This window comes from Botryllus schlosseri, chromosome 12 (genome assembly GCF_051294905.1).
Source record: "Botryllus schlosseri isolate E-star chromosome 12, Bs_hap1, whole genome shotgun sequence".
Taxonomy (NCBI): Eukaryota; Metazoa; Chordata; class Ascidiacea; order Stolidobranchia; family Styelidae; genus Botryllus; species Botryllus schlosseri.
The window spans coordinates 6,163,725-6,175,762 of record NC_137247.1 but is presented as its reverse complement, the minus strand read 5'-3'; the positions used below and the strand labels follow the sequence as shown (position 1 = coordinate 6,175,762).

Here is a 12,038-nt window from a genome sequence, read left to right as displayed (position 1 = left end):
GGCAAAGCAGTCCGAACTCACCTCGAACACGATGTCTGAATGGCAACGCATTCCGAACACACCCTAGGCATGATGTCCGAACACCCCCCAGACACGATGTCCCTGTGACGATACAGTCCCAACGCACCCCAGGCATGATGTCCAACCACCCCCTAGGCACGATGTCCGAGTGGCAGCACAGTCTTAACACCTCAGACATGATGTCCGAACACGCCCTAGACACGATGTCCGAATGGCAACACATTACGAACACACCCTGGTGCATTTATACATGTGATATCGCAGTCTTCGTGAACATACATAGTCTAGAATTCACAACAGAATCATGTTGAACAACGCGAAATTCACGCAGAATCTGAATGGTACCAACGTCCTTATTTCTCGAAAGTATTTGCATTAATATTATCAAGTCGCAATAGTCCTAAATACACATAATAGATTATCTGAGGAAAGTATAATGAATGTTGTTTATTTCTCGGAAGCAAGTTATTATCAATACATAGTGCTAAATACGCATCGCGATAGTCTAGTGGTGAGCGATGAACATAAATAGCCTCGGGGCTGGCGTATAAAGCGACCTATCCTACTACTTAGAATCGTCATATATGTATTTGACGACTGTGTCCTCCTTTGCAGATTGAGATTAATTATCGATTCGGCTGGCGTCGCGATTCGGCAAGTCCGAAATGCGACGATGCCATGATATCATCCCAAGTCGAATCATACGCTGATGGATCCTGGGATATCTCCACGACTTACTCTGTCATAAACGACACGAGTGGAGGAAATACTCCGCCTACAGTAATCAAATGCACTACGTATGATTCCTTCGAAAACTGGGCTTACGGATACAACAGCTTTGCAGTCGAAGTACAAACATCGAGCCCATTTTACGTTAGGTACAGGGCTACTCATATTTGTAAAATATTATTTTCTCATTGAATCCTAAGCCAGGTATGCCTTTCTTTCATTTTAGCTATACAGGAAGCTATTGGATATCAGGCTTGTACAGTGGTGGTAGCAGCAGTAGCTGGGCGGTACCGTCTCTCGTCGATTTGGCTGCAAGATCTGATACGGGATACCCAAATAATCCACCGCGTACATTCAGTCCACCAGTCGTCAGGTATAAACATTCTAATCTGACACAACATCAACAGTGAAGCCTTGGTAACAAGACTCGTTTCAGACTCCTGCAAGGATGTCCGTCAACCATACAGATCCAGTCCGTTGACAGCGATGGGGACCGCGTGACTTGCAGATACGCTGGATCTAGCAATACGTTTATAAATGACGAATGCGCTGACGTGTGCAATATCAAATACCCGCACTTCACTCTCAACGAGGTTTGTGTTATGCTCATCATATTTATTGGACATGATCGAGTATATAACGAGGGTCTGGAGAACATCGTAGTTCATAATTACCAGAGTGGTCAGTAACCAAATACTGCTATACTCTGTCGGAGTACTCAAGTAGGTTTTGCCTATGCTTGCACTACTTACTCAAATCACTACTACCACTTCTCCTTAACAGATTTACAGGAAAAACTGCTTAGTTTCTACACTTTGTATTTTGGTAAAGAGAAGTAAACCAACTACGAACTCGGAGTAAATTTACAAATTTTTCAAGATTTTCCTCAGGCATTGTAAGTCTGAAAATTTTGAAAAAGTGTCCTCTTTTAAGATTTTCAAAATATGTTAACCCTATATGAATGATATTTTGAGAAAGGCCGGATGACCCAGCCCCGGCATCACATTGACTGAATACATTTTCGAAAATCGCTCCTATATTTGTAGTATGATTGGTGATTTGGCGTTTGTCGCTAAGGTTTTGAAAAAATTAACTGCTAAAAGTTTGCGATCAATCAAATCTATTTTTAAAACTGTTTTCTTGAGCCGTTTTTAGGCCTTCTTTTTCTATTTCCACTCGAAGCAGTTGTGAAATATCACAACACACGGACATGTCACTGACGCTACTTATGATTATTGTAGTAGCAATTGACGGCGTTTCTTCTACTTCCACTCGAGTGCTAACCCTGACTACGTTTGACCACACCTGATAATTACTCTATATCCAATCCAGAAGGCCGGGTGGGAACCTTAGTATGGAAATAGGTTATGTGAGGGGAGATGATACCCAGTGTGTTACATTATTTGACAGCTTGTCAATTTAATAAAATCCTTGTGGCACCTAACCGGTCAGCCACCTAAAGTGCGAAATTCGGGCTAGGATTAGCCTCTAATTTTCCAAAATTAGAATAATTGGATTGTTTATCCCTTGCTTGCCTTGAGAGATATGATGTCTTCTCGCGGGTTAGTGCAGTTTTGAATCAGTCCAGAAATCGGAGTCCACCAACCAAACTACTCCTTTGGGGTATGAATGGCAGCAGGTTGTTGAGTTATCACAGATATCCGTGCCAGTGAAGAATTGACTATTTAATTAGTGTATCATTTAGTTGGTATTATAATCACACTGATGTGGAGTGTTCGAGATCATCAGCTGATTTTTTAAGTTGCTTTAATACCTTCAAAAAGGGGGTACATCTACTTCTGTAGATCTTTTAAGGGTAAATCCTGGGGTCTAAGCGACAATATCGCGAAACCAACGGTTGATGGTTCTAGTCTTGGCACTGCCAAGTTTCTATATATCGGAGGTTTATCTATAGTCTATAGTTTATCTATAGGAAGAGTAACCGAGCTACAAAGTCGGCAGCAGAGACTCGAAATTAGATGCACGACAGGGAAAATGAATGATGCGGACGACTGCGCAAGCATCGTCGTCAAGACCAACAAGCAAAGACACTGAACTTCATGAGTTGCATTGTCGTGGCGCACAATGCCTGAACGCGCGATAAGCACCGCTGTCGTTTTCGTACCATAAAAATAATAATTATCCCGAAATCAGGACCATAAAAATTATTTAAAATCAGGGGATTCAGCGATAGGGATTTCCCAGGGTTCCAACGCTACTTTCAGCCTCAAGAACTGGAAACACTTCCGAAAAATCTATATGCGCATATACGGCCTAATATCAATACCGTAGTTTAACAGGTAGGCAAGAGGTACAGTCTTAAATTTTCTTTCGTGCAGTTGAGGTGATACAGCGAGCAATACGAAGTTGAACTGCAAGAAATTGCGGTCTTCAAGACAAGTTAATTAGGCAACATTTCGCCTTATTAAACAAAATATTTCTTATTGAAAAACCTAGCAAAGCTGTTGTATGAATCTACAAAGGAACGATAGGCTATTCGCATAAAAATGTGACGCCGTACACGGTTTATTGAATATTCGTCGCTGGCCGTTTCGGCGCGAGTATATACCGGGATATATCAAGTTTCGGCCAACATGTGACACCGCCAGAAGGTCTTTGACGTACCAGACCGGCCGTATAAAACATTTGCCCATCATAAACACCGCATATTGACTGCCATTGCTGTGCCGACAAACCGACAAGATAGCGTATTAGTTCAACGCTCGGCTTCTTCATTGGCATGTGGTGGGTTCAATCCCCATCCGGGTTAGACCAAAGACCGGATCAGTAAAACTGATATCTCTGGCTTACCCGCAGTGGCGGCTCGTCCTATAGGGCAACTGGGGCATTGCCCCACCTAAAATTCTGTTCAATAACAATTATTTACCATTTAGAGACGCACAGAAATCAATATATACCGAAATCACAGAGAAAATCGCATTCTTCTTTTGCTTTCGCTTGTAAATGCCCATATATAGCGACGTCTCTTCGGAAATCGAATTTTCGCTTTGTGAATGCCTAGCCAGGGCATGCCCCGGTAGCCCTCATAACAAGCTTAAACTGTCTGTTCTCTCAAAGCCGCACACACTAAAGAAACGGTGATTTACTCTCTCCTATTCATAAAATTACCGAGCAAGTGGGGCAACTTTGCCTAGTTGCCCCTAAGGTGTGATGTAACAATCGTAACTTTATCCGAGCTCGGCTACCGTCATATGCGTTGAGTCGACCTCTGCTGGTATAGGTCGATTTTGACGGTGTTTCGCACCATGATAATTCTTGAAACTTGGTATGTTATGTCATGATGATGGCGTTTAACAATGCTCTAAGTTTCAGGGTTGCTACTTAAAGATTAAGGTAGTAATTTCGTTTCCGAAGTTCAGTGTGCGCTGATCCGTCATGTATAACAAACAGATTTTACTCAAAAGCCAGTATTGGTCTCCATTGATTTTGACGATGTTCCATACCGACAGCACCGTAACTGCCGCACCCCAAACCCCCCAATTGGGGGGGGCGAGCTCGAAGGGGGCCCAAAATTATTTTGTGAATTAGCATAAATCATAGAGTGTTTTTTCAAAATTTTTTCGCGCTGCGCGCGAATTCCAGTATCCATTTATCTTTATTATTGGGTATTGCGCCATTACCGCGTCACGACCCACCAAGACATACAATCAAGTTTTAGGCCATACAACATGCGACTCCAAGAAGTGTGCCAGAACGATCGGCAGCGAGATAACTTTGGCCGAAAAGGTCTATGCCTGTATGCTGACCGAAGACTTCGTTATATATACAAAATACATATAGGTTTAATTGTCCATAGGCGCCTAAATGACTGGCGCCGAATGTTCCTGTCTTTGCAATCTGAACCTCACAAGACAAATACCATTCCGCTGGGAAAAATTTTATGCCGGTGAAGACATACCAATTTGAAATCGTGTACGTCTCTTAGTTTAGAAGCCTACGTTTCGGCGATTCTATTTTTTTGACATAGCAGATTGGAAGTCACGAAATAACATCATGTAACGAAGTCATATCAACCGGTCCGCACACCCGAAGATGTTTAATTATTATTTACGGGCCCTTCCGTTTTCAAAACACTTCACTGAGCTCTACCGGTAAATCTAATTACGTGAGTAGAGAGGACAATAAATTGATAGCATATTATATATGCAATCGCCGATCTGATTGGCCGATTTTATCATAAATCATCGAAAATTTTAGCGCTTCGCGCTGCCTCACATAACAGTAGAGATGATTTCGTGACAAACGCGAACAACGTGATGGCGGGTCATTTTACACCCCATGGCAGCCCAAGACCCACGTTTTTGGGGGCCTGACGAGTTACTGTTTCATTCCTGCCAACGGGTATACGCCCGAAGATGTTTTATTATTATTGAGAGGTCCTACCTTTTCCAACACACCTCACTCAGCTCTACCGGCAAATCTGATTACGTGAGAAGAGAGAAGATAAAAATTGATAACAATATATATGCAATTCCCAATCATACTGACCAATTCAATCATGAGTTCTAGAAATTTTCCGCGCTTAGCGCGCTTCGGCGACAAAAGCTGGTCCAGTAAACAAACTTCCGATGAAGATGATAAATAGCGGTAAACAGTGTATCGCCGGAGGGGGTCTGGGGGGCGAATCCCCCAGAAGTTCGGCCTATAACCCTATGCGGGGGGGCCCAAGACCAAAGTTTTTTGGGGGGCCTGACGAAGTGCTGTTACGGCCCTGCATACCGAGATGTCAAAATGTCAAAATCTCCTACTTGCGAGACTGAATTTCCGAGGATGCTATTCTTAGTTCTTCAAAGGCCATTCAAAATGATGTTTTGGATTCAATATGACAGGCTCAATCTACGAGATAACAATTGCGTATGTGTCCGAACTCGTTGACCTTCCCAGTTACGCTTACGCAATCTCTCGGGTTCTAGTCAATTGTTTCTGCAGATTATTAGTCAGGTCAAGTGCGAACATGAATCGTGTCTTCAATGGATAACAGCTGACTTTTTATTGTTTCACGCTTATAGCTGCCACCGTTTTGGATTGCTATCACCTGGTCGTAACACACCAAGATCGTGCACGAAACACTTTTGGACTGGCTTAGACAAACTAGGGCCAATCGATTTGCCTCGCTTTCGGGACGCGAATCCTACCATACAAATCGGGTCGGAGGCGCTGCAACGTTTACAGAATTGCCGAGCATGGTGCAATTGAAACGCATCAAGACCTTTCTCAGAAACAGGATGGGTCAAGATAGGCTAAATACGTTGGCTGTGCTCTCGATTCACAACGATGTAATTCTGGGTATTCGAGATTTCAATAAACTAGGTATTGAACATTCTGGTACTAATAAATCACGTTGCTCACAATACTTATACAGACAATAAAGTATGCGGGTGGGCGGACGACTGTACATTATGTTCTTTCCGAATAATTTTTATAAAGTGAGCCCATCAGGTAACTCAACCATGTCTATAGCTATAGAAAAATGAGTGGTTTCCATCCTTTTTTACTCGAGGCACACTAACAGCTAATTTACAGGTATATTTTGTTATCTGGCCATGGAAAAGAGAAGAGAAAAATAATTCATCAACATAAAATACTTTATTCATGAAATTGTTTAATGTGATATGTGCTCGCATTTCAATTAATACAATGCCTGGATTCATGCTTGAAATGATGGTAGGCAGACTCGTAATTCATCTTCAATGGATAACAGCTGGTTTTTTAATGTTTTACGTTTATGGGTGCCACCGCTTTGGTTGCCTATTACCTGGTCGTAACACACCAGGATCGTGTGCCAAACAGTTTCTGACGGGCTTAGGAAAACTAGGGCCAATCGATTTGCCTCACTTTCGGGGCGCGAATCCTACCATACAAATTGGGTCGGAGGCGCTGCGACACTTTACAGAATTGTCGAGCATGGTACAATTAAAAGGCCACAAATTGTCATGCGAATGCTCTTTGTAGGTATAGTTAGTATGTGTATGTGTAGGTAGTCTTATTCGGCGCTTGCCTAATCTATACCACGAAATCACAACGCATGCTACTGAGGATCCCCTGATGATTGATTCGTGGCACAGGGATGATTCTTAGTTCGCGTACACTTTGTAAAATATTCATTTGAATAAAAAAAAATGAAAAAAACATTTGTTACCACACTTCAAGTCACGGCTCACCGGACAACCTCTCGCGGCACCTACGTTAAAAATCACTGTTGTCGGGATATTCATGTGACCATCATAAAGTTACTTTTTTACGCTGGAAAACGCAATTGTGACGTCATGTTGCTAAAAAAGTCGCTTGCAGCCCTTGCCCCACCACCCGATATTGTCACGAGCCGCCACTGCTTACCCGTCTGGCGCTCCGGGGTAGTATGGAAGTGTGGTACATGACTTAGAAAGCCTTACAAGGCTATATCTGTACCCTCCTTGTCCAGCGGCATATGCGTATCATGCACCTATGGTATGCAACTATGGTACACAGCTCGTGTGTATGTATATCATGAGTTGGTGTCTTTTTGTCGCAAAAACATCGTGGACAAAAATAAATATGACGTCCTATTCCGAAATGTCCGGCGCCGAATGGTCCTGGCCCTGCCACACCGGTAACGTGAGCATTGAGCAAGCAATCATTTTTTCACTTCAGAGTACGTGCCAAATCCATTACGACGGAGCCGGTGGAACGTATCTCATCCCTGTGGCTCTGATGTTGGAAGACCATCCATCGAATACAATCACAGTGAATGGGGCCAGAACTGTTGAGCCGACAGACTACTTGAGTCAAGTACCGTTGCAATTCCTCGTCGACAGTAAGTAACACTCCGTCTACAGATATCAGTGATTCACCATACTCAATTCTTCAGTCAACTCAACAACAACAGCGTGTAATGATTCGCCGACTTATCCGGATGAAACAATACAAGATGGAGAAACCATGACCGTGTCCGATGACAAGGGCACCTTTAATGACATTATCCACGCATTTCCAAGCGACGCTGACGCAACGTATGTGCAAAATAATATCAATGTTCAATTATCTGTTATTTGGAATACACGGTATGTTTGATTCCGTCTAAATGCAGAAAAGATCCATATATCTTACTATAAGTAGCACCCGTTAAGCGAATAAATAGGCATGAATAATTATCTACACTGCTTGTGATATAAAAAAATCAAGGTCTATCGAGGGTGGGATCGTCCGATATGAAAAGTGAATGTAATAAACTACCTTTTTGTGAAAATACACTTTACGTTGTAAATTTGCGGTGTTGTGATATTTAACATCAGTGGAAAGATTAGCGTTAATTGAAGGATCACCGTTTTGCAAAAATAATGGTCTAGCAAATTGTGCTACACTATATTTTGCACTGCCACAATCAACCTAACTTTCGGTATTAGTTATTTCAGACTGATGCAACATAAAGCTGGATCATGCAGTAGCTGGAATTTCTTATCTTGTTCAGAATTATCCAATTCGTAGTTTTGGGTCCCGTTGGCGTGGAAGTATCGGTACCGATCTACATGAACACCACCCGGTCATACGCATCAAACATCACGTGGAATCCCGACCCCAGTCAGGCAGGGCAGCACATCCTCTGTTATTATGCTCTGGACTCTCTCGGGTAAATTGGTCGGTTGGTTGGTTAGTTTCAAGCCTGTCGTCAATACACTGATATCGATGATGATGATTTACAACGATTCTACAATAATTATTATCAGCTAGACACTAATAGCAAAACAATACCAATATGTTTCAACTGATTTGGAGGTATACGGCAGGACGTTTTCCTGTGCGATGACCCTTAATCAAACCAGATGTCGTCAAATTAGACGTCGTTGGTACTCGACTAGTGACAGACGTAACGTCGTAACTTTCTAGTCAAGTACAAGTTGTGATTTCCAAGTACGCAAGAATGGAAGTACGTTTTGCCAAATTTTGCCTATAAAACTGTAAAGTAGACGTACAAGTCGCGTACAGCGAGGACTTGAGTAAGTAGTGAAGGTGAGCAAATCCTACTTGAGTATTCCCACAAAGTAGACGTAGGCAACTTCGTCACTGACCTTATCTATACCAAACAGCATATAGTTTAATACTGTTGTTTGATCGAACAATACTGAGTTTGATTGCTATTATCTTGTTCGAATTTTAGAAAATCGGGCAACCAAGTTTGCTTCACGGTGAAGGTAGCGAGTGAGTTTAGTAATGTGTACCTTCCGTTTCCCAACCTAACACTATCATGATCGGATTGTTCAAGGTATATCGAGTCCGTGTGAAATTGACAACGGCGGGTGCAATGACGTTTGCTTACCACAAGGTGGAGCGCGGACATGCGACTGCTCATTTGGATGTTATGATCTTATGGAAAACATGAGAACATGTGCTCGTAAGTATAGGGCTGGACACAGTAATTCGAGTATTCCAGTCAGAATAAAAATTCGAGACGAATAGTCACAAACAATTTCTTCTAGAAACAAAATTATTCGCCCCATTTCACCAAAAGTTAGATTTATCAAAGAGAATCGTATCTTCGTTACTTTCTTTCCACCGTAAAAGCCTTGAAACCATGACTGATGGTGTCAGAACATCCGAAGTATAGGCCGACAAAATAAGAGGGATCAAGTCACACATTTTGACTCGAGTAAATTAACGTCACGCGATCTTTGAAGATGATTCGAGTCAAGTCAAGTCACGAGTCAAGTCTCAAAGTCATGTCGAGTTTTTGAAGTTCAAGGTATGATTCGAGCCATTGCATTTTTCAAGATGATTTAAGTACAGACTGATTCACTAATAATTATAAATCGAGTGACGAATATTGTGTTAATCGCACCTTCAACAAGGCATTCTATGGCTCACTAGGCCATGGCGATAACTGTCCAACAAGTAGATGGATAGAATATGAAACCTCAGAAAATCGAAAAAAAATGATATGACTCAATATACAATCCACGTACACATCCATATTTTCGAGACGCCACATCAAGGCAAGTGAAGAAAATTTTGCAAAGTGACTGATGGTGTCCCGAGTCAAGTCAAGTAAATTTAGCAAAGTGACTGATGGTGTCCCGAGTCAAGTCAAGTAAATTTAGCAAAGTGACTCGAATCCAGTCAAGTATATTTTGCAAAGTGACTCGAGTCAAGTCAAGTCATATGTAAAAGTTAACTCAAGTCTGACTCGATTCACCTCAACACTGGCCTACAGCACCAAGAGACGCACGCTCATCGAGACGACATTGCAGTGAAGTGGTGATGCGCCCACAGCAAAATCACCAAGTGCAGTGAAATAGGAATGGTCGGCAAATAAACAACTTAAGTTTATGCGGCGCAGAACTGGACAAAGTATAACTGTGCGGTGTACAACAGTACATATTTGAACTTCCCACCTCATCTGTACTCTAATGAAGTGATAGTGTGCGATGTCTGATAGGACGAGAAAGGGAAGGGAAAGACGAGTGAAAACTAAATGAAAATAGCATGGGAAAGCGTCTATAATAGATACACAAGTATTGGGGTTATCCTTTTGAATTGCGAACCTTGGTGACGTCACAATCTCTTTCGTTTATTGCCACGTCAATGCCACACCAAGATGACGCCCATTGCTACATCATCTGTCACACCTGTACGACGCCCATTGCCGCATCATTGTCACGTCATCTGCCACACCTATATGACGCCCAATGACACATCATCACACGTTGTCCCAATTACCAAACCTCTATGACGCCCATTGCCACATCATCATGATTTCCTCAATATTCTATTATGTGTATTTCGGACTAATGCGACTTGATAATATTAATGAGTACACTTTCGAAAAATGAGGACGTTGGTAACATTGAGATTCTGCGTAAATTTCGCGTAAGCAAATTTGTATGATTTTTTTGTGTATTTCTGACTATGCATGATCACGAAGACTGCGGCATCGCATGAATAAATGCATCATCACTAATTAATTACTTAAATGCGACTTGATAATATTAATCCCTAGTAACGTAGTCAAACGCATAACAGAATTTACGCAAAAGTCGGTATTGCTCTGTGATGATTTTGATGTTGTTCTATGCCGATTTGGGAGATAGTACACTTACTTTCGTAAAGTAGATAGGAACTAATTCTACTAAACTTTTACACCTCTATTAAATTTCTTGATCCTAACGTTGTAACGATAGAGACAAATTAGTCGCATGTACGCGAAACCAATAGATATAACGACACACACAAATTAGTCTCATATACGCGATTCCTAAGGTTACAACAATGAAAATAGACTAGTCGCAAATACGCCATTCGTAAAGATTTTTACAATATGGATTTTGTAAAATGAATGCAAATTTTATTAAACTGTCGAACACTTTACGGATAATTTTGTAAAGTAGATAGCAAACTACTCTTTTCCGATGTACAGAAGACTTTTACACTCTGAGCGTAGAGAGATCGTAGATACGGTTTCAAAAGTCTCCACATTTTACGACTTATTCTCATTAGACGCAGGCAAGCGATTCTGAAGTTCGGAGCTATGGGAACAAATTAGTCGCATGGACGCGATTTCAAAGTCGTAAACAGATTAGTTCCATATACGCGAATCCAGAGACGAAAACAATTGAACGAGCTAGCCACAGGCGCGCGATCCTCAGGGCTATAATTATACTACAAACACTTTCGCTTCATGCAATTCGTTACCCGCGAAATAAATAGATAGCAGGCACTCAGCAATGTCTGACAAGTACTTTGAATTAATGTATAGAAGTAGCGATTTCAGACTACGTAAAAAGTTAGTCGAGCTCTGGCATTTCCCATTTTCAAAAGTAGCATGTTCAATTTTATTGAATCGCTGAACCCTTTTAGACTTAATTTCCTAAAGTAGATAGAAAACTACTTCTAGTAAACTCTAAACATATTACAGGGTAGAGATGTAAAGTAGAAAAAAACTACTTTTAGTAAACTGCTGTATACTTTTAGATTATATATTTAGAAGTAGAAAGAAACTACTTTCACTAAACAACTTACCACACAACACTGGATACTGTAAAGTAGAGCGAAAACTATTCTTTTACTAATCTAGCAAACATACTACAAGGCTACATCTGGACACCTGCAAGCAGAGGTGGTTAGTAACGGAGTACTTCTACTTTTCATAGTACTCAAGTAGATTTGGTAAATAAATTTGTAAAATAGTTATCAATTTTATTAATCCGTCGAACACTTTACTCCAAATTTTCTAAAGTAGAAATAACTACTTTTTCCAAAGTATTAAAGACTTTACACTATGGATTTTGTAAAATGAA

The 12,038-nt window shown here is 41.3% G+C and overlaps 2 protein-coding genes across 2 annotated transcripts in view; both read left to right on the top strand.

The window, feature by feature from the left end:
- Positions 1-12,038, top strand: part of LOC145452595 (uncharacterized) — a 140,677-nt gene that overhangs the window by 95,870 nt on the left and 32,769 nt on the right. The gene's annotated exons all lie outside the window — the stretch shown is intronic.
- Positions 1-12,038, top strand: part of LOC145452575 (uncharacterized) — a 43,527-nt gene that overhangs the window by 14,578 nt on the left and 16,911 nt on the right. Inside the window, exons 2-9 of the mRNA XM_080330758.1 lie at positions 637-899; positions 977-1,123; positions 1,187-1,343; positions 7,402-7,564; positions 7,619-7,760; positions 8,219-8,377; positions 8,906-8,946; positions 9,011-9,139. Coding sequence (XP_080186884.1) covers positions 637-899; positions 977-1,123; positions 1,187-1,343; positions 7,402-7,564; positions 7,619-7,760; positions 8,219-8,377; positions 8,906-8,946; positions 9,011-9,139 — 1,201 coding nt within the window. The remainder of the gene's footprint in view (positions 1-636; positions 900-976; positions 1,124-1,186; positions 1,344-7,401; positions 7,565-7,618; positions 7,761-8,218; positions 8,378-8,905; positions 8,947-9,010; positions 9,140-12,038) is intronic.